The sequence below is a fragment of the Scyliorhinus torazame genome, chromosome 1 (assembly GCF_047496885.1).
Source record: "Scyliorhinus torazame isolate Kashiwa2021f chromosome 1, sScyTor2.1, whole genome shotgun sequence".
In the NCBI taxonomy this organism is placed as follows: Eukaryota; Metazoa; Chordata; class Chondrichthyes; order Carcharhiniformes; family Scyliorhinidae; genus Scyliorhinus; species Scyliorhinus torazame.
In genome coordinates this window covers 315,540,220-315,563,727 of record NC_092707.1, presented here as the reverse complement: position 1 = coordinate 315,563,727, position 23,508 = coordinate 315,540,220, and the positions used below count along the sequence as shown (strand labels likewise).

At 47.4% G+C, this 23,508-nt stretch overlaps 1 protein-coding gene across 3 annotated transcripts in view; it reads left to right on the top strand.

Moving 5' to 3' along the window:
- Window positions 1-23,508, top strand: part of LOC140424335 (echinoderm microtubule-associated protein-like 6) — a 755,202-nt gene that overhangs the window by 238,119 nt on the left and 493,575 nt on the right. For all 3 annotated transcript variants that reach the window (XM_072507857.1, XM_072507856.1, XM_072507859.1), the window contains one exon: window positions 19,533-19,789. In XM_072507857.1, coding sequence (XP_072363958.1) covers window positions 19,533-19,789 — 257 coding nt within the window. The remainder of the gene's footprint in view (window positions 1-19,532; window positions 19,790-23,508) is intronic.

Here is a 23,508-nt window from a genome sequence, read left to right as displayed (position 1 = left end):
CTCCCCTTAGCATGTTTCCCCTTCGTTGGGATGAATTTCTGTTGTGCCTCCTGAATAGCCAATTTTGTTCCTTTGTTTAAGAAGGGCAGAAAGGATAATCCAGGGAACTACAGGTCGGTGAGCCTTCCGTCAGTGGTAGAGAAATTACTGGAGAGAATTCTTCGAGACAGGATCTACTCCCATTTGGAAGCAAATGGACGTATTAGTGAGAGGCAGCATGGTTTTGTGAAGGGGAGGTCGTGTCTCACTAACTTGATAGAGTTTTTCGAGGAGGTCACTAAGATGATTGATGCAGGTAGGGCAGTGGATGTTGTCTATATGGACTTCAGTAAGGCCTTTGACAAGGTCCCTCATGGTAGACTGGTACAAAATGTGAAGTCACACGGGATCAGGGATGAGCTGGCAAGGTGGATACAGAACTGGCTAGGTCATAGAAGGCAGAGAGTAGCAATGGAAGGATGCTTTTCTGATTGGAGGGCTGTGACTAGTGTTCCGCAGGGATCAGTGCTGGGACCTTTGCTGTTTGTAGTATATATAAATGATTTGGAGGAAAATGTAACTGGTCTGATTAGTAAGTTTGCAGGCGACACAAAGGTTGGTGGAATTGCGGATAGCGATGAGGACTGTCAGAGGATACAGCAGGATTTAGATTGTTTGGAGACTTGGGCGGAGAGATGGCAGATGGTGTTTAATCCGGACAAATGTGAGGTGATGCATTTTGGAAGGTCTAATGCAGGTAGGGAATATACAGTGAATGGTAGAACCCTCAAGATTATTGAAAGTCAGAGAGATCTAGGTGTACAGGTCCACAGGCCACTGAAAGGGGCAACACAGGTGGAGAAGGTAGTCAAGAAGGCATACGGCATGCTTGCCTTCATTGGCCGGGGCATTGAGTATAAGAATTGGCAAGTCATGTTGCAGCTGTATAGAACTTTAGTTAGGCCACACTTGGAGTATAGTGTTCAATTCTGGTCGCCACACTACCAGAAGAATGTGGAAGCTTTAGAGAGGGTGCAGAAGAGATTTACCAGGATGTTGCCTGGTATGGAGGGCATTAGCTATAAGGAGCGGTTGAATAAACTCGGTTTGGTCTCACTGGAACGACAGAGGTTGAGGGGAGACCTGATAGAGGTCTACAAAATTATGAGGTGCATAGACAGAGTGGCTAGACAAAGGCTTTTCCCCAGGGTAGAGGGGTCAATTACTAGGGGGCATAGGTTTAAGGTGCGAGGGGCAAGGTTTAGAGTAGATATACGAGGCAAGTTTTTTACAGAGAGGGTAGTGGGTGCCTGGAACTCGCTGCCGGAGGAGGTGATGGAAGCAGGGACGATAGTGACATTTAAGGGGCATCTTGACAAATACATGAATAGGATGGGAATAGAGGGATACGGACCCAGGAAGATTGTAGTGTAGTCGGGCAGCATGATCGGCACGGGCTTGGAGAGCCGAAGGGCCTGTTCCTATGCTGTACTTTTCTTTGTTCTTTGTTTAATAAGAAGGATTGATGAGGGTAATGCAGTAGATATTGTCTTCATGGACTTCAGTAAAGCACATGACATGGTTCCACATGACAAACTGGTCATAAAAGTGAGATCTCATGGGATACAGGAGAAGGTGGCAGGTTGGGACCAGAATTGACTTGGTGACTATAAACAAAGGGTCGATGGATATTTTTGCGAATGGAAAACAGTTTCCAGTGGTGTTCCACAGGGGTCAGTTTTGGAACGCTTGCTGTTTGTCATAGTGATTAATAATGTGAGAGGCATGATTGGGAAATCTGCAGATGACACAAAAATTGGCCATGTAGTTGATAATGAAGAGGCTAGTTGTCGACTCCAGAATTATCTAATAATAATCTTTATTATTGTCACAAGTAGGCTTACAGAAACACTGCAATGAAGTACCCTGAATTAATCTCATTTGAGTGCACACTCGCTTGGGATTCCTATATTAACAATTTGACTCGTGGCACAAACGTAGGCCCAATCCCAAACCCATCAACACCACAAATAACTTTACTCTACACGGTCAAATGCCCTTTCCCGCGTCCAGCGCACCACCACCACCAGCCCCTCCCTTCTGTTGGAGAGAGCACCACATTTAACGTTGCACGTTCGAGGACAACTGCCTATCCTTTTACAACCCCGTCCAATCTTCCCCAGTCACCTGCGGAATGTACTCCTTGAACCTAAGCACCAACAAGAATTTTAGCATCCACATAGAGCAAAGGTCTTGGCCTATACGACCCACATAAGACCATAAGTCACAGGAGCAGAATTAGGCCACTCGGCCCATCGGGTCTGCTCCACCATTCAATCATGGCTGATATCTTTCTCATCCCCATTCTCCTGCCTTCTCCCCATAACCCTTGATCCCCTTATTAATCAAGGACCTATCCATCTCTGTCTTAAAGACACTCCGTGACTTGCCGTCCACAGCCTTATGCGGATTCCACAGATTCACCACCCTCTGGCTGAAGAAACTCCTCTTTATCTCTGTTTTAAAGGATCGTACCTTTAGTCTGAGATTGTGTCCTCTGGTTCTAGTTTTTCCTACAGGTGGAAACATCCTCTCCACGTCCACTCTATCCAGTTTCAATAAGATCCCCCCATATCCTTCTAAACTCCAACAAATACAGACCCAGAGTCCTCAATTGTTTCTCATACTACAAGCTGTTCATTCCAGGGATCGTTCTTATGAACCTCCTGTAGACACTTTCCAAGGCCAGCACATCCTTCCTTAGATACGAGGCCCAAAACTGCTCACAATACTCCAAATGGGGTCTGACCAGAGCCTTGTACAGCCTCAGAAGTACATTCCTGCTCTTGTATTCTAGCCGTCTCAACCTGAATGCTAACATTGCATTTGCCTTCCTAACTGCTGACTGAACCTGCACGTTAACCTTAAGAGAATTGTGAACAAGGACTCCGAAGTCCCTTTGTGCTTCTGATTTCCGAAGCATTTCCCCATTTAGAAAATAGTCTATGCCTAAATTCCTCCTTCCAAAGTGCATAACCTCACACTTTTCCACATTGTATTCCATCTGCCACTTCTTTGCCCTCTCTCCTAGCCTGTCCAAGTCCTTCTTCAACCCCCCTGCTTTCTCAATACTACCTGTCCCTCTACAGATCTTTGTGTCATCTGCAAACTTAGCAACAGTGCCTTCAGTTCCTTCTGCCAGAACGTTAATGTATTTTGTGAAAAGTTGTGGTCCCAGCACCGACCCCTGAGGCACACCACTAGTCACCGGCTGCCATCCTGAAAAAGACCCCTTTATCCCCACTCTCTGCATTCTGCAAGTCAGCCAATCCGCTATCCATGCCAGGATTTTACCCTTAACACCATGGGCTCTTAACTTATTTAACAGTCTCCTATCTGGCACCTTGTCAAAGGCCTTTTGGAAATCTAAATAAATCATGTTCATTGGTTCTCCTTTATCTAACTTCTTTGTTATCTCCTCAAAGAACTCTGAACAGATTTGCCAGACATGACCTCCCCTTGACGAAGCCGTGCTGACTCAGTCCTATTTTATCATGCACTTCCAAGTACTCCACAATCTCATCTTTAATAATGGACTCAAAATCTTAGCAGTGACCGAAGTCAGGCTAATCGGCCTATAATTTCTTGTCTTCTGTCTTCCTCCCTTCTTAAACAGTGGTGTTACATTAGCTACTTTCCAGTCCTCTGGGACCCTCCCTGCCTCCAGTGATTCATGAAAGATCACCACCAATGCCGCCACAATCTCCTCAGCTATCTCTTTTAGAATCCTGGGGTGCAGTCCATCCGGTACAGGTGATTTATCCACTTTCAGATTCTCCAGAACCTACTCCTGAGTGATGGCCACTACACTCACCTGTGCCCCATGATTCTCCTGGAGCTCTGGCATCCCACTGGTGTCTTCCACTGTAAAGACTGCTGCAAAGTAACTATTCAGTTCCTCTGTTATTTCTTTGTTTCCTATTATTACTGTCAGGGGCTGGTTCAGCGCAGTGGGCTAAACAGCTGGCTTGTAATGCAGGACAAGGCCAGCAGCTCGTATTCAATTCCCGTACCGGCGTCCCCGAACAGGCGCCGGAATGTGGCGACGAGGGGCTTTTCACAATAACTTAATTGAAGCCTATTTGTGACAATAAGCTATTATTATTATTCTCCAACCACATTTTGCAGTGGTCCAAGGTCTATTTTTGCCTCTCTCTTACCTTTTATATAAACTCTTTGAAAAAACTCTTCCTATCTTTTATATTACTAGCTAGCTTAAACTCATATTTCATTTCCGCCCCTCCCCCCGCTCTTATTGCTTTTTTAGTTGTCCTCTGCTCGCTTTTAAAGGCTTCCCAATCCTCAGGCTTCCCATTAATCCCGCCACTTTGTACGCTTTTTCTTTTTCTTTTATGCTGTCCTTGACTTCCCTGGTTAGCCATGGATGCCTTGTTCTCCCCTTAGCATGTTTCCCCTTCGTTGGGATGAATTTCTGTTGTGCCTCCTGAAAACCACCCAAGAACTCCTGCCATTGCTGTTGCACTGTCTTCTCTGCTCGGCTCCCTTTCCAATCAACTCTGGTCAGCCCTTCCCTCCTGTCTTTGTAGTTACTCTTATTTAATTGTAATACTGTTACATCTGATTCCAGCTTCTCCCTCTGAAACTGCATGGTGAATTCTATCATATTGTGGTCACTGCTCCTTATGGGTTCCTTCACCATAAGATTCTTAATCAAGTGTGCCTCATTACACATCACCAAATCCAGAATTGCCTGTTCCCTAATGGGCTCTACCATAAGCTGTTCCAAAAAATCATCTCTTAAACATTCCACAAATTCCTTTTCTTGGGAACCACTACCAACCTGATTTTCCCAGTCCACCTGCATATTGAAGTCCTCCATGATTATTGTAATATTGCCTTTTTTACATGCCTTTTCTGTCTCCTGATTTATTTTCTGCCCCACATTTTGACTACTGCTAGTGGGCCTGTGCATAACTCCCATCAGGGTCTTTTTACCTTTGTGGTTCCTCAACTCTACCCACAGAGATTCTATCTTCTGATCCTATTTCACTCCTTGGGACAGGAACAGGCCCTTCGGCCCTCCAAGCCTGCGGCGATCCAGATTTTCTATCTAAAACTGTCGCCGATTTTCGAAGGATCTGTATCCCTCTGCTCCCTGCCCATTCATGTATCTGTCTAGATACATCTTAAATGACGCTATCGTGCCCGCCTCTACCACCTTCGCCGGCAATGTGTTCCAGGCACCCACCACCCTCTGCGTAAAGAACTTTCCACGCATATCTCCCTGAAACTTTTCCCCTCTCACCTTGAACTCGTGACCCCTAGTAATTGAGTCCCCCACCCTGGGGAAAAGCTTCTTGCTATCCACCCTATCTATACCTCTCATGACTTTGTAGACCTCAATGAGGTCCCCCCTCAACCTCCGTCTTTCTAATGAAAATGATCCTAATCTACTCAACCTCTCTTCATAGCTAGTACCCTCCATACCAGGAAACATCCTGGTAAACCTCCTCTGCACCCTCTCCAAAGCATCCACATCCTTTTGGTAATGTGGCGACCAGAACTGTACGCAGTATTCCAAATGTGGCCGAACCAAAGTCTGAGACAACTGTAACATGACCTGCCAATTCTTGTACTCAATACCCCTTCTGATGAAGGAAAGCATGCCGTATGCTTTCTTGACCACTCTATCGACCTGCACAGACACCTTCACGTACACTGGACCTGAACACCCAGATCTCTCTCTACATCAATTTTCCCCAGGGCTTTTTCATTTACCGTATAGTTCGCTCTTGAATTGGATCTTCCAAAATGCATCACCTTACATTTGCCCGGATTGAACGCCATCTGCCATTTCTCCGCCCAACTCTCCAATCTATCTATGTTCTGCCATATTCTCTGACAGTCCCCTTCACTATCTGTTACTCCACCAATCTTAGTGTCATCTGCAAACTTGCTAATCTGGCCACCTATACCTTCCTCCAGATCATTTATGTATATCACAAACAACAGTGGTCCCAGCACGGATCCCTGTGGAACACCACTGGTCACCTTTCTCCATTTTGAGAAACTCCCTTCCACTACTACTCTCTGTCTCCTGTTGCCCTGCCAGTTCTTTATCCATCTAGCTACTACACTCTGGACCCCATGAGACTTCACTTTCTCCATCAGCCTACCATGGGGCACCTTATCAAACGCCTTACTGAAGTCCATGTATATGACATCTACATCCCTTCCCTCATCAATCAACTTTGTCACTTCCTCAAAGAATTCTATTAAGTTGGTAAGACATGACCTTCCCTGCACAAAACCATGTTGACCATCACCGATAAGCCCATTTTCTTCCAAATGGGAATAGATCCTATCCCTCAGTATCTTCTCCAGCAGCTTCCCTACCACTGATGTCAGGCTCACTCGTCTATAATTACCTGGATTATCCCTGCTACCCTTCTGAAACAAGGGGACAACATTAGCAATTCTCCAGTCCTCCGGTACCTCACCCGTTTTCAAGGATGTTGTAAAGATATCTGTTAAGGCCCCAGCTATTTCCCCTCTCACTTCCCTCAGTAACCTGGGATAGATCCTATCCGGACCTGGGAACTTGTCCACCTTAATGAATACCCAACACATCCTCCCTCCTTATGCCGACTTGACCTAGAGTAATCAAACATCTATCCCAAACCCCAACACCTGTCATGTCCCTCTCCTCGGTGAATACCGATGCAAAGTACCCGTTAAGAATCTCACCCATTTTCTCTGACTCCACGCATAACTTTCCTCCTTTGTCCTTGAGTGGGCCAACCCTTTCTCTAGTTACCCTCTTGCTCCTTATATATGAATAAAAGGCTTTGGGATTTTCCTTAACCCTGTTTGCTAAAGATATTTCATGACCCCTTGTAGCCCTCGTGATTCCTCGTTTCAGATTGGTCCTACATTCCCGATATTCTTCCAAAGCTTTGTCTGTCTTCAGTCGCCTAGACCTTATGTATGCTTCCTTTTTCCTCTTAGCTAGTCTCACAATTTCACCTGTCATCCATGATTCCCTAATCTTGCCATTTCTATCCCTTATTTTCACAGGGACATGTCTGTCCTGCACTCTAATCAACCTCTCTTTAAAAGCTTTCCACATATCAAATGTGGATTACCTTCAAACAGCTGCTTCCAATCCACATTCCCCAGCTCCTGCCGAATTTTGGTATAGTTGGCCTTCCCCCAATTTAGCACTCTTCCTTTAGGACCACTCTCGTCTTTGTCCATGAGTATTCTAAAACTTACGGAATTGTGTTCACTATTCCCAAAGTAATCCCCTACTGAAATTTCAACCACCTGGCCGGGTTCATTCCCCAACACCAGGTCCAGTATGGCCCGTTCCCGAGTTGGACTATTTACATACTGCTCCAGAAAACCCTCCTGGATGCTCCTTACAAATTCTGCTCCATCTTGAGCTCTAACACTAAGTGTATCCCAGTCATTGTTGAGAAAATTAAAATCTCCTATCACCACCACCCTGTTGCTCCTACATCTTTCCATAATCTGTTTACATATTTGTACCTCTATCTCACGCTCGCTGTTGGGAGGTCTGTAGTACAGCTCCAACATTGTTACCGCACCCTTCCTATTTCTGAGCTCTGCCAATATCGCCTCATTGCTCGAGTCCTCCATTTTGTCCTCCTTCAGCACAGCTGTGATATACTCTCTGACCAGTAATGCAACTCCTCCACCCCTTTTACCTCCCTCGCTATCCCGCCTGATGCATCGATATCCTGGGATAATTAGTTGCGAATCATGCCCTTCCCTCAACCAAGTCTCAGTAATAGCAATAACATCATACTCCCAGGTACCAATCCAAACCCTAAGTTCATCTGCCTTACCTACTACACTTCTTGCATTAAAACAAATGCACCTCAGACCACCAGTCCCTTTGCGTTCATCATCATCTGCTCCCTGCCTACTCTTCCCCTTAGTCACGCTGACTTCATGATCTAGCTCCTTACAGGCTTTAGTTACTACCTCCTTACTGCCCACTAACCTCCTCATTTGGTTCCCATCCCCCTGCCACATTAATTTAAACCCTCCCCAACAGCGTTAGTAAAAGCACACCCAAGGACATTGGTTCCAGTCCGGCCCAGATGTAGACCATCCAATTTGTAGTAGTCCCACCTCTCCCAGAACCGGTCCCAATGTCCCAAAAATCTGAGCCCCTCCCTCCTGCACCATCTCTCAAGCTACACATCCATCCTGTCTATTCTTTCATTTGTACTCTTTTTTTTTTTTTGAAAATATGTTTACTAAGAATTTTTAACAAAATTTTCAACCATATAAACAACCCCCCCCCCCCCCCCCCCCCGGAGCAAAAAAGAAGAAAAAACTCGCATAGCAAGACATAAACATGGCAAATCAATATGATACAGAACTTTGTACATTGGATTCCTCCCATACACATCAGTTTTCCGGATCATTTATGTATTTTCTTGCTCAGATGCCCCCCGAAGAACCCCCCTTCCCTATCCCTCCCTCTCCCCCTCCCCCTCCCTCTCTCTCTTCTCTCCCCCCCCCCCCCCCCCCCCCCCCCCAGAAAAAAGAGATCCCCCCCTCCCCTGGGTTGCTGCTGCTGTCGACCGAGCTCCATCTAACGCTCCGCGAGATGGTCTAGGAACGGTTGCCACCGCCTGGAGAACCCCTGCACAGACCCTCTCAAGGCAAACTTTATCCTTTCCAACTTGAGAAACCCTGCCATATCATTTATCCAGGCTTCCACACTTGGCGGCTTCGCATCCTTACACACTAACAAGATCCTTCACCGGGCTACCAGGGACGCAAAGACCAGAATGCCGGCCTCTTTCGCCTCCTGCACTCCCGGCTCGTCCGCTACTCCAAATAGTGCTAGCCCCAAACTTGGCTTGACCTGGACTTTCACCACCTTAGATACTGTTCTCGCAACTCCCCTCCAGAACCCATCCAGTGCCGGGCATGACCAAAACATATGGACATAGTTCGCCGGGCTTCCTGAGCACCTCCCACATCTGTCCTCCACCCCAAAGAATCTACTCAGCCTCGCCCCCGTCATATGCGTTCTGTGCACTACCTTAAACTGTATCAGGCTCACGAGGAAGAGGAATTAACCTTACTTAGGGCATCAGCCCATGGACCCTCCTCAATCTCCTCCCCCAGCTCCTCTTCCCATTTACCCTTCAGCTCCTCTACCAAAGCCTCCCCCTCTTCTTTCATCTCCTGGTATATCGCCGACACCTTGCCCTCTCCCACCCATGCGCCCAAAATCACCCTGTCTTGAATCCCTTGTGCCGGGAGCAGCGGGAATTCCCTCACCTGCCGCCTCACAAACGCCCTCACTTGCATGTACCTGAAGGCATTTCCCGGGGGTAGTCCAAATTTCTCCTCCAGCGCCCCTAAGCTCGCAAACGTCCCATCGATGAACAGGTCCCCCATTCTTCTAATCCCTGCCTGATGCCGGCTCTGAAACCCCCGTCCATCCTTCCTGGGACAAACCGGTGGTTATGTCTGATCGGGGACCATACCGAGGCTCCCATCGCACCCCTGTGTCGTCTCCACTGCCCCCAGATCTTTAGCGTTGCCGCCACCACTGGACTCGTGGTGTACCTTGTCGGCGAGAGCGGCAGCGGTGCCGTCACCAGCGCCCCCAGGCTCGTTCCTTTGTAGGACGCCATCTCCAATCTCTTCCATGCCGCCCCCTCTCCCTCCCAATGTGGATGATCGCCACATTGGCTGCTCAATAGTAACCACCCAGATTCGGCAACGCCAGCCCTCCTCTATCTCTGCTACGCTCCAGGAACCCCCTCCTTACCCTCGGGGTCTTACTCGCCCACACAAATCCCATAATGCTCTTGCTTACCCTCTTAAAGAAGGCCTTGGTAATCACAATTGGGAGGCATTGGAATACAAAAAGAAACCTCGGGAGGACCACCATTTTAATCGACTGTACCCTACCCGCTAGCGAGAGTGGCAACATTTTAAGTCCTCCTCCATCTGTTCCACCAGCCGCATCAAATTAAGTTTGTGCAGTGCCCCCCAGCTTCTAGCTACCTGGATCCCCAAGTATCGAAAGCTCCTTTCCGCCCTCCTCAACGGTAGGTCGTCTATCCCTCTTCCCTGATCCCCCGGATGCACCACAAAGAGCTCACTCTTTCCCACATTGAGCTTCTAGCCTGAGAAGTCTCCAAACTCCCTTAGGATCTGCATGATCTCAACCATCCCCTCCACTGGATCCGCCACATACAGCAACAGCTCGTTTGCGTACAGCGACACTCGATGCTCCTCTCCCCCTCGGACCACCCCCCTCCATTTCCTCGACTCCCTTAATGCCGTGGCCAAAGGTTCAATTGCTAATGCAAACAGCAGGGGGGACAGGGGGCACCCCTAGCCTCGTCCCTGAGCTCCCACATTGAGCAAGAGGAACATAACACGGGTTTAACTTCATTCCTTACTAATAAATCAACTGTGCCCCATTGCTCATCTGCCTGTCCCTTCGATAGGACACATATCCTTGGATATTTAGATCCCAACCCTGATACCCTTGCAGCCACACTGTTTCTGTGATGCTCAAGACATCGTACCGGCCAATTTCAATGTGCGCAACAGGCTCATTTACCTTGTTCTGTATGCTGCAAGCATTTAGGTGCAACACCCTAACAAGTGACTCCAGCAAACCCACCAGCCAGGACATTTGTGCCGCTCCAGTTTAGATGCAACCTATCCTTCTTGTACAGGCCCCGGATGAGATCCCAATGGTCCAAAAATCTGAAACCCCCCCTCCTACACCACCAGTTTAGCCACGTATTTAGCTGCACTGTCCTCCTATTTCTAGCCTCACTGACACATGGGACGGGGAGTAATCCTGAGATTACAACCCTAGAGGTCCTGCTTTTTAGCTTACTGCCCAACTCCCTGAACTCTTTCTGCAGGACCTCATCACACTTCCTGCCTATGTCGTTAGTACCGATGTGTACCACGACCTCTGGCTGTAACCCCTCCCCTTCAGGATGTCCTGTGTTCGTTCAGAGACATCCCTGACCCTGGCACATCCTGGAGTCTCACGTCCACAGAAGCGCCTATCCGTGCCCCTTACTATAGAGTCCCAAATAACTAGCGCTTTCCTACACTTTGCCCCCCATTCCCCCCCCTGCTGAGCAACAGACCAGTTATGGTGCCACTGTTATGGCTGCTGTTTTTTTCCCCTGATAGGCTATCCCCCCAACAGTATCCAAAACGGTATACTTGTTAGAGAGGGGGAAAGCCTCGGGGGATTCCTGCACTGACTGTCTACTCTTTCTAGCAGTCACCCATCTGTTTGCCTGAACCTTGGGTGTGATCACGTCTCTATAACTCCTATCTCTGATACTTTCCGCCACCTGCATGCTCTTAAGTGCATCCAACTGCTGCTTCAACCGAACCACGCGGTTTGTGAGGAGCTGCCATTGGTTACACTTCCTGCACACACTCCACCGGGTCCTTATCCTTTTTTAATAACAATGAAATATATGCCAGTCCGATCATCTCCGGGTGTGCACCCTTCGCCACCGCATCTTCAAACATCTCCACCAACAGCGGTGCCAACCTATCCAAAACCCTTTTATAAAACTTCACCCTCCACCTGGAACCCATCCGGCCCCTGTGCCTTGCCAGTTTGCAACTTCCCTATCACCACCCGAACCTCCTCACTCCCCACTGGCTCTTCCATCCCTCTCCTCTCCTACTGTAGGACACTCCAACCCCCCTAAAAAGTCCTTCATATCCAACTCATCCAACTTGTTCACCTGCTCCGATGCCTCCACCCTTGCCCCATTACGAACCCGAACAATGCCTCATACAGCTGCCTACTGGCGGAGCCAACCCGCTAGCAAACGACTGGCCTTCTCCCCCATTCAGATACTACCCCCTTCGCTTGCTTTGACTGCCGAACCGCCTTTCCTGTGGACAGAAGTTCAAACCGTGCCTGCAATTCCTTTCTCCTCACCAGAAGCTCCGGAGTGAGATCCTCTGCACACTTGCCATCCACCTCCAAGATTTTCTCTATCAGCCGTTGCCACTCCTCTCTTGCCTCCCTCTACACCTGAGCCTTAAATGAGATGATCTTGCCCCTTACTACTGCCTTCAGAGCCTCCCAGACCACTGACGGCGAGACTTCCCCGTTCCAATAAACCCCACATAGTGATCAATCACCTTTACACAAAAATTTGGATCTGCAAGCAGTGCCACATCCAACTTCCACGCTGGCCTCTGCACTGGATCCTTCTCCAGGATTACATCCACCAAATGCGAGCATGGTCTGAAATAACAATCGCTGAGTTTCCACTTTCCTCACCTCAACAACAATGATCTTCCCATAATAAAGAAGTCGGTCCTTGAATACACACTATGGACCAGCGAAAATAAGGAATGCTCTCTACCCCGTGGATGCAGAAACTGCCACAAATCCAGTTTCCTCCCCCTCATCTCCATTATAAATGCAGCCAACACCTTTGCAACCCACCCCCCCACCCTCCAAGAGGAACAGCGGGCACAGCTTTGACCTATCCACCATCGGAATCAGCATTGTATTCAAGTTCCCATCCAGAATTAACAGATGCCTATCCAAATTTGGTATGGCAGCCACCATCCTCTTCATAAATCCTACATCATCTAAATTTGGGGCATACATGCTAACCAACACCACTAACCTCCCTCCAGAGCACCCATTACTTTAACATACCAGCCCCTGGGTCTACCACCACCTTCTCCATCTGAAACCTCACTCTTTTGCCCACCAGTATCGCTAGCCCCCCCCCCCCCCACCCCCCAACCCCGGCCTTGCTATAAGCGGCTGAAAGGAACACCTGACTCACCAAACCCTTCCAAAGCCCAAACTGGTCCTTCACCCTCAAGTAGATCTCCTGTAACTGCACCATGTTGGCTCTCAAACTCTTCACTGGTCCACCCAACCCCCGCACATTCCCCGTTACCATTTGGACCGAGGGTTCTCTCTCTTTCCCCCCCCCCCCCCCCCTCTCTGTCAGTTATAAATCACATTTTTTATTTTTTGTTTTAAATTTAAAGTAGCTAATTATTATTTTTTTCCAATTAAGGGGCAACTTAGCTTGACCAATCCACCTAACCTGCACATCTTTGGGTTGTGGGAGTAAAACCCACACAGACACGTAGAGAACTCCACACAGACAGTGCCCTCTTTCAGTCATGATCGCTGCTCCCAGCACTGCCCAGCCAATGGGACCCAACCCTACCCCTAGTCACCGACAGCCAGCTATACCTCCCCCTTCCCAGAAATCCCTAGCCATTTCCTCTCAAAACCACTTCTCTCTGCATACTCCCCATCCCCACCGTTCACACCTCCCAGGCCATCAAAACCTATTCACACAGGTTGCAATGACCTTGGCCCGACACCCCACCTCACTCCTGTTCACTAGTCAACTTGCGTTTTCTAGTGAGGTGGCCCCTGCCAGAGCCCGCTCCTTCCACATGCCCAATACCGAAAAACCAACATAAAGGCCCCCCCCACACCAAGTCTTTCCAAGCATCCCAACCCAAACAAAAGAAAACAAGTCCCAACATACTAGCCCAATGTCCCCAAACCACTCCCTCCCAACCATAACAAGGTAGCGAGGAAGGATCTAAAGAGAGAGCTAAGACGAGCAAGGAGGGGACATGAGAAGTATTTGGCAGGAAGGATCAAGGAAAACCCAAAAGCTTTCTATAGGTATGTCAGGAATAAGCGAATGACTAGGGAAAGAGTAGGACCAGTCAAGGACAGGGATGGGAAATTGTGTGTGGAGTCTGAAGAGATAGGCAAGATACTAAATGAATATTTTTCGTCAGTATTCACTCAGGAAAAAGATAATGTTGTGGAGGAGAATGCTGAGCCCCAGGCTAATAGAGTAGATGGCATTGAGGTACGTAGGGAAGAGGTGTTGGCAATTCTGGACAGGCTGAAAATAGATAAGTCCCCGGGGCCTGATGGGATTTATCCTAGGATTCTCTGGGAGGCCAGGGAAGAGATTGCTGGACCTTTGGCTTTGATTTTTATGTCATCATTGGCTACAGGAATAGTGCCAGAGGACTGGAGGACAGCAAATGTGGTCCCTTTGTTCAAAAAGGGGAGCAGAGACAACCCCGGCAACTATAGACCGGTGAGCCTCACGTCTGTAGTGGGTAAAGTCTTGGAGGGGATTATAAGAGACAAGATTTATAATCATCTAGATAGGAATAATATGATCAGGGATAGTCAGCATGGCTTTGTGAAGGGTAGGTCATGCCTCACAAACCTTATTGAGTTCTTTGAGAAGGTGACTGAACAGGTAGACGAGGGTAGAGCAGTTGATGTGGTGTATATGGATTTCAGCAAAGCGTTTGATAAGGTTCCCCACGGCAGGCTATTGCAAAAAATACGGAGGCTGGGGATTGAGGGTGATTTAGAGATGTGGATCAGAAATTGGCTAGCTGAAAGAAGACAGAGGGTGGTGGTTGATGGGAAATGTTCAGAATGGAGTACAGTCACAAGTGGAGTACCACAAGGATCTGTTCTGGGGCCGTTGCTGTTTGTCATTTTTATCAATGACCTAGAGGAAGGCACAGAAGGGTGGGTGAGTAAATTTGCAGACGATACTAAAGTCGGTGGTGTTGTCGATAGTGTGGAAGGATGTAGCAGGTTACAGAGGGATATAGATAGGCTGCAGAGCTGGGCTGAGAGGTGGCAAATGGAGTTTAATGTAGAGAAGTGTGAGGTGATTCACTTTGGAAGGAATAACAGGAATGCGGAATATTTGGCTAATGGTAAAGTTCTTGAAAGTGTGGATGAGCAGAGGGATCTAGGTGTCCATGTACATAGATCCCTGAAAGTTGCCACCCAGGTTGATAGGGTTGTGAAGAAGGCCTATGGAGTGTTGGCCTTTATTGGTAGAGGGATTGAGTTCCGGAGTCGGGAGGTCATGTTGCAGCTGTACAGAACTCTGGTACGGCCGCATTTGGAGTATTGCGTACAGTTCTGGTCACCGCATTATAGGAAGGACGTGGAGGCTTTGGAGCGGGTGCAGAGGAGATTTACCAGGATGTTGCCTGGTATGGAGGGAAAATCTTATGAGGAAAGGCTGATGAACTTGAGGTTGTTTTCGTTGGAGAGAAGAAGGTTAAGAGGAGACTTAATAGAGGCATACAAAATGATCAGGGGGTTGGATAGGGTGGACAGTGAGAGCCTTCTCCCGCGGATGGATATGGCTGGCACGAGGGGACATAACTTTAAACTGAGGGGTAATAGATATAGGACAGAGGTCAGAGGTAGGTTCTTTACGCAAAGAGTAGTGAGGCCGTGGAATGCCCTACCTGCTAGAGTAGTGAACTCGCCAACATTGAGGGCATTTAAAAGTTTATTGGATAAACATATGGATGATAATGGCATAGTGTAGGTTAGATGGCTTTTGTTTCGGTGCAACATCGTGGGCCGAAGGGCCTGTACTGCGCTGTATTGTTCTATGTTCTATGTTCTATAACATGAAGAAAAAGAAAGCCAGGTCAATCGCAGTCCTTCAGCCTTCACAAACACCTCCACCTCCTCTGTCGTCTTGAAGTAACAGTCCCTGTAGTTGTGTGCAACTCTTAACTTCACCTGTTAGTCCACCCCAAACCGCACGTTGCTCTTGTACAGCGCTGCCGTTGCCCTACCAAAGGCCGCCCACTGCCTCCCACCTCGCTTCTCGATTCTACTTCGCCCATCTCAAAACTTTCTCCTGCACCTGGTAGCTGTGGAAACAGACCATCACAACATTTGGTGGTTCATTTGCCTTTGGCTTTGGCCGGAGCAACCAATGAGTCTTAATCAGCTTGTAGCTGGAGGGATCCGCCTCCTCTCCTAACAACTTGGTGAACATCTCTGCAAAATAGTCCGTCGACCTCCAGCCCCTCAGACAGTCCCACAATCCGCAGATTCTGCCACTGTGACCTGTTCTCCAGGTACTTCATTGTGGCTCTCAGCCCTTAATTGCTTTCCAGCACCTTTCGCAGCTTCTCTCCCATCGAGATGAACTGGCCACTGTGTCGCGACAATGCCTCCACCACCCCCTTCAACATCGCTCCTTGCTCCCGTGGCCTGTTGATGTCTTTCCCAGAGCCTCCTTTATCAGGACCAGCATATAATTCACCAACTCCTTGAGCGAGGCCATCATCATCTTCCGATGGCTATACAAGCAGTTGGTGAACCGCCGTTCGAACTTCACACCATCATTTCAGCCAGCTTGTCCATTGTATTGGGCGCAACGCCACCCGGCGAGCTTGCTCTCGCCATCTTTCCTCCCACAGATCTCTGCACCGAACCCCGAGCTTTCAGCAGGACTGTCGCTCATGCATTTTCTTTTTTTTAAAAGTTTTTTTTATTCTCCTCCATTTTCACATTTTCTCCCACATTTACATCCATCAACGATAAACAATAATCAGCAAGATATGTCAGTCCCCATAATAACAACAACGATCCCATCTGCCCACCAACCCCCAAACCTCAACCCACATTTTTACATAAACAAATGACAAAAATAAATCAGGGATTACCCGTAGTCACCCTTAATCTTACACAGGTCCCCGTCCCCCCCCCACCCCAGGTCTCCAGCTCCTCCCGTCCACTGCCTCTTGTAAAACTCCTCCCCCTACCCTCGGTTCCTTCCCCCCCCCCCAACTTTCCACCCCGGCTAGACCACTCGGACCGTTCTGCCAGGCTCCGATGGCCGCAGCCCCTCCCCCCACCTCACTCCCGTTCACTGGCCGGCACAAACCGGCCAGCGTGGAGGCCCCTGCCCGGGTCCCTTTCCCACTTGCCCGGCCCCAGGAAAGCCCAAAGATCCCCTTTTAGCCCACAAACCCCGCCTATCCACCTACACCCCAAAGAACTCTCATTTCGAGTGAAAGTCCCGTCCCTTCCCTCGTCCAAATATATACCACCTTGGCTCTTTTAATCTCTACACCCGCGCGCAGTGATACAAAAAAGAAGAAAATACAGTCATGTGGTTACATCGGCACATGGCCATTCCTCAGTTTGTCAGTTTTGCCACAGTCCTTCTGCTTTCGCAAACTCCTCCGCTGCTTCCGCCGTTCCAAAATAAAAGTCCCTGAGCTTGTAAGTCACCCTCAGCTTCGCTGGATATACAATGCCGCACCGCACCTTGCTAATGTACAGTGCCCTCTTCACCCGGTTGAAGGCAGCCCGCCTCCTTGCCAGCTCCACCGTAAAGTCCTGGTATACACGTATACCAGCTCCAGCCCACCACCACCCGCTTCTGCTTGGCCCAGCTCAGGACCTTCTCCTTCACCCTGTACCTACGGAAGCACAGAGTCACTGCCCTTGGCGGCTCACTCGCCTTTGGTACAGGCCTCCACGACCGATTAGCCCAAACAAGTTCACATCGGGAGGGGTCCTCCCCCTCCCCCAGTAGTTTTGCCAGCATCGCGGCAAAATACTCAGTCGGCTTCGGTCCTTTAGCTCCTTCGGGCAGCCCCACAATCCTCAAGTTCTGTCGCCTGGATCTATTTTCCAGGTCTTCCATTTTTCCTCGCAGATCCTTGTTAGTAACCATCACCTTCCGTATCTCTTTCCCCATCGAGGCAAGTTGATCACCGTGCTGCAATAACTTCTCCTCCACTTCCTTCAGCGCCTCCCCTTGCTCTCGCACCTCCGCCACTGCGCTCGCCACCTCCGTCCTCACCGGGGAAACCGCCTCCTCCACCAGCACACTCAAAGCCTCCCTCATCTCCTTCCTCACCGTCTCCATGCATTTCGCAATCTACGCCAACTGCTTTTCAAATTCCGCAGCCATCACCTTGGTTATTTCTTCAGCCGTAAGCAGTGCGGCCTTCCCTGGTGCTCCAGCCTCCATTTTTCCTGGTGACCCCGCGGTGACCTTTCCACTCCCCGACGGACCTCCAGCTGTTTTTTTTCCGGCCGTTTTTCTGCTCACCCTCGACATTTTTCTTTGGGGTTTTCTTCCCTCCTGTGTCTTCTCAGTGCCTCCTCCGTGCCTTCTCCCTTCTGCCGCCTCCGCGGACCCTGGGACTGGGCTTAAAGCCCCGAAATTGCCGTTCCCGAGCGGGGGCGCTCCATTGTGCGGCCGCCTCCCGCCCGCCGTCACAAGAAGTCCGCTCATGCCTTTTCAACCCGTATTTTTCTACTGGTTTTTTGACATCCTTTAGTTACCGCAACTTTCCTGGAGTTCAATCATATGAAATTTCCCCCCAAATCTGGGTGAAAAGGGCCAAAAAATGAAAGCCCTAGCAGGAGCCATCAACGTGACTAGATTACTATATGGAGGGTAGGATCAGTACGTTTTTGGATGACACAAAGATCGGCCGGGTGATTAACAGTGAGGCTGAGAGTCTTGGGTTACAGGAAGATACAGACGGGATGGTCAAATGGGCAGAAAAATGGCAGATGGAATTTAATCCTGAAAAGTGTACGGTGTACACTACGGAAGGAGCAATTTGACAAGGAAATATTCATTGAATGGCACCACACTGGGAAGTCCTGAGGAACAAGGAGACCTTGGCATGTTTGTAAATAGATCTCTGAAGGCGGAAGGACAGGTTAATAGAGTGGTGAAAAAGGCATATGGTACACTTGCTCTTATTAATTGTGGCATAGATTACAAAAGCAAGGAAGTCATGTTGGAATTATAGAGCACAGAAAGAAGTCTTACAACACCAGGCTAAAGTCCAACAGGTTTGTTTCGATGTCACTAGCTTTTGGAGCGCTGCTCCTTCCTCAGGTGAATGAAAAGGTATGTTCCAGAAACATATATATATATAGACAGATTCAAAGATGCCAGACAATGCTTGGAATACGAGCATTAGCAGGTGATTAAATCTTTACAGATCCAGAGAGCATTGGTGAGGCCACAGCTGGAGTACTATCTGCAGTTCTGGTCACCACATTATAGAAAGGATGTGATTGCGCTGAAGCGGATGCAGAGGCATTTCACCAGGATGTTGCCTGGGATGGAACATTTTAGTTATGAAGAGAGGTTGGATAGGTTTGGGGTGTTTTCGCTGGAGCAGAGAAGACAGAGGCAACTTGATCGAGATGTACAAGATTCTGAGAGGCATGGACAGGGTGGAATAGGAACAGCTGTTCGTTCCCCTTAGTTAAAGGGCCGGTTACGAAGGGACACAAGTTCAAGGTGAGGGGTGGGAGGTTCAGGGGGAATTTGAGGTGAACATTTTTACCCAGAGGGTGGTGAAGGTCTGGAACGCACTGCCTGGGAGGGTGGTAGAGACGGGTTGCCTCGCATCCTTTAAAAAGTATCTGGATGAGTGCTTGGTGCGTCTTAACATTCGAGGCCATGGGCCAAGTGCTGGCAAATGGGATTAGGATTGGCAGATCAGTTGCCTTTCATGCGGCGGTGCAGGCTCGATGGGATGAAGGGCCTTTTCTGCACTGTATTTTTCTGTGATTCTGTGATTTCAGTGCAAACATGGTACTGTAGCTGTCAAATGCAAAAACTTTTCTACTTTTATCGTATTGGTTACAGAGATATGACAGAGGTGGTCCATATTAAAGACCGAAAGGAGGTAATTCATGAAATGAAATATTCTCCAGATGGATCATACCTCGCTGTAGGTTCAAATGATGGTCTGGTTGACATCTACGCAGTTTCACAACGATACAAGAAAGTTGGAGAATGCAGCAAGTCATCTAGTTTTATTACACATATTGACTGGTCTATTGATAGCAAATATCTACAGGTCAATGATGGTGCTGGAGAAAGACTTTTTTACAAAATGCCATGTGAGTACTGATTTTTTTCTTCTCCCTTATTTCTAAATGATGCCATGGTACGCTTATTTTATTTCAGTATGTTCAAAGAGTAATGTTTTCAGTGAAAATCAATGGAAATTGCTCTGAACTCAATAATTATTAGATGGATAATGCTGATTGTAGGTTTTTAATGTTATTCAATTACAATTAGCAAAAGAAACATGATAGAAGCTTCTATTGGTGATATGCAAGTCTACTTGCAAAGTTGTAGCAGGGGAGGTGCCACTTCCTGCACAGTTCACATGGCATGATTTTTAAAAAATTCATTTGTGGGATGTGGGAATCATTGACTATTTATTGCTCATCCCTAATTGCCAACAGAATCAACGGAAGTGCGGTACGCAGGTTTGTCGCCTACATGTGCCTGAAGTTGCTGCACATGACATTTGTGACGTTAGGCTAATGCAATGCACGTATACTAAAAATTGGCCAATAAATGGACAGGCACTGCCTTCATTTTTTATTTGTTCATTGGATGTGAGCATTGCTGGTAAGCCAAGCATTTACTGTCTATCCGTAATTGCTCTTGAGAAGGTGGTGTTGGTTCACCTTCTTGAACCGCTGCAGTCCATGTAGATACTCCCCCACAGTAGTCAGTTAAGGATTCCAGACTTTTAACCCAGAAACAATGAAGGAGCAGCAATATAGTCCCAGTGATGAGTGGCTTGAAGGGAAACTTGCAGGTGGTTGTGTTCCCATGTATCTGTTGCCCTTGTCCTTTTAGAGTGGTAGTGGTCATAGATTTAGTCGGAGCTGTCGAAGGAGCTTTGCTGCAGTGCATCTTGTTTTAAAAAAAAAAAATGTTTATTAGGGTATTTATTGTTTTTATAATAGTAACAATAACAACAACATAAACATAGTATATAAAACAGTTCCAGCCCTGACACGTTCCCTATACCCCCAACAAAGAAAAAATAGCTTTCCTATATGTCCTCCATTGCCCCCAGACTCTCAGGGCCGCCGCCACCACCAGGCTTGTGGAGTACCGGGCCGGCAAGAATGGCAAAGGTGCCGTTATCAGTGCCCCCAGACTTGTGTCCTTGCATGATGCTGCCTACACATGCTCCCTCACCGACCCCCTGGGGAGGACCGTCATTTTCACGGTCTGTACCATCCCTGCCAGTGTCAGCGGGAACATGTCCCATCTCCTAAAGTCTTCCTTCATTTGCTCTAGCTTGTGTAATGTCTCTCATTCCCGTGCCATCTAGATTCCCAGATAGCGAAAGCTCCTTCTCACCACTCTAAACGGCAGTTCTCCCAGTCTCCTCTCCTGCCCTCTCGACTGGATCGCGAACATCTCACTCTTCCCCATGTTCAATTTATACCTCGAAAACCGACCAAATTCCCCTAAGATCTGCATAATCTCCCCCATCCCCATAACGGGTCAGAAATATACAGGAACAGGTTGTCCGCATAAAGCGAAACCCGGTGTTCCACCCACTCACCGGACCAGCCCGTTCCAGTTCCTAGAAGCTCTCAACGCCATTGCCAATGGCTCTCTGGCCAGAGCAAACAACAGCGGGGAGAGTGGACACCCTTGCCGGTGCAGCTTAAAATAGTGTTATGGGCCAGGGCTTCGAGAACCCCAAAGTGTATCATGGAGTTCACCTGACCCACATCTTTTAATAGATTGTGATATGGGGAGCACACGGCCCGCTCTACAGATGTGGTACAGCAGAAATGGAAAGTATTTTTTAAAGCAAAACAATGTTTATTCTATGAACTCAAGTTAACCTTTTTAAAACATACAGTGAACATCTTAGCAACCATCAATTCAAATAGAACCCCCAAAGAATACAACACGAAGTAATCCTTAATAACTTCCAAACAACATCCAGAAAACAAAAGAAACACCTTTTAACAGAAGCACATTAGGTTTACATTCACTACGGAGAACATTTATAATTCTGAATTCACCAAATGATCAAGAGATAGTCTTTTCCTGGCAGAGAGATCAACAGTACATCTGCTCTGTCTGGTTTCAGCTCCAACACTGAAAACACACCCTGCAGCAAACAGCCTATAACAAAAATAAAACGCTGACAGACAGCCCAGCTCCACCCACTCTCTGACATCACTGCAGTAATAAACACCCATTTCTTAAAGGTACTCTCACATGACACCTCCCCCCAAGAAAAGAAAACCCATCAACTTCAAGATGGTTTCATTTTTCACCGTTTCACTATCCTTTAAGGAATGCACACAGTAAATATACTTTTTTGTTTCAAAAAACAACACACGCAAACAGGTATAATAATATAGTCCATTTTTTTTTTGATTTTCTTCCTCCAACTGAAATCCTTCTTGATTGACAGTCTCTTTGAACAAGAAGGTCTCTGCACAATTCGTCCACCATTTCTCTACGCCACGGCATTTCTCTCTAAAGTCAGATACTTTAGTTCAATCTGATCACAGAGTCCCTTATAATTCTCCAACACAGGAGCATTGGTTATCACAGCTGTCAGGCTGTCAAATACCTGTTGAAAGTCTGCTGTCCACTGAAATTTTTGATGTTTCTTTAGCAAGTCTATCAGTGGAGCAACCACGCTACAAAAATTCTTTCATAAATGTTCGATCAAACCCACGCATGCCAAGAAATTGCATTATTTCCCTTTGTCTTGAGGGTATCGGAAACTCCTCAAGGAAAGTGACTTGGGCTTTTCCAAATTATCTTTTGGTTAGGTTTATCACCAAACCCGCGTCCTGAATTCGATCGAATAACTCCCATCAGATGTGTCAAATGTTCTGTCCATGTCTGGCTGAAAATTACCAGATCGTCGATGCATACTGCACAGTTGGGTAATCCTGAAACAACTTTGTTAGTTAACCGTTGAAATGTGGCTGGTGGTTTTTCGTGCCAAATGGCATAATTATGAATTGGTATATACCATCTGGAGTCACGAAAGCTGAAATCTCCTTCACCCATTTGGATAAAGGTACCTGCCAGTAACCTTTAAGGAAATCCAGTTTGGAAATAAAAGCTGATTGTCCCACTTTCTCAATGCAATCCTGCAAACGTGGGATAGGATAAGAGTCCGTTCTTGTAACTGCATTAACCGTTCTATAGTCCACACACAACCGTTGGGTACTGTCTGGTTTAGGTACCATCACTATGGGCGAGCTCCATTGGCTGCAACCCACTTCAATTATGCCATTTTTAAGCATACGCTCAATCTCTTTGTTAACCTGTGTCAATTGTAAAGGGTTAAGTCTATATGGATGTTGTTTGATTGGAACCGCATTTCCCACATCTACATCATGTATAGCCATTTTAGTACTTCCCAATTTATCTCTACAAACTTGCCCACGTGATATCAATAACTCTTTCAGGTCAGTTCGTTTTTCCTCTGGAAGGTAACTCAACAATTTATTCCAATTTTTAAGAACATCCTTGTTTTGCAATTTAATTTGAGGTATCTCAAATTCACAGTCATCTGGATTTGGTTTGTCACTTTGAGTTAAAATCATTAAAACCGCTTTCTTTTTCTCTCCTTCCCTTTCAAAGTACCTTTTAAGCATATTCACAGGACACACTCGGTGAGTCTTCCTTCTATGTGGTGTTTTTACCACATAATTCACCTCACTTAATTTCCTTTCAATCTGATAAGGTCCACAAAACCTTGCTTTTAAAGGTTCACCTACAACTGGTAACAATACTAAAACTTTATGTCCACTGGCAAAACTACGAA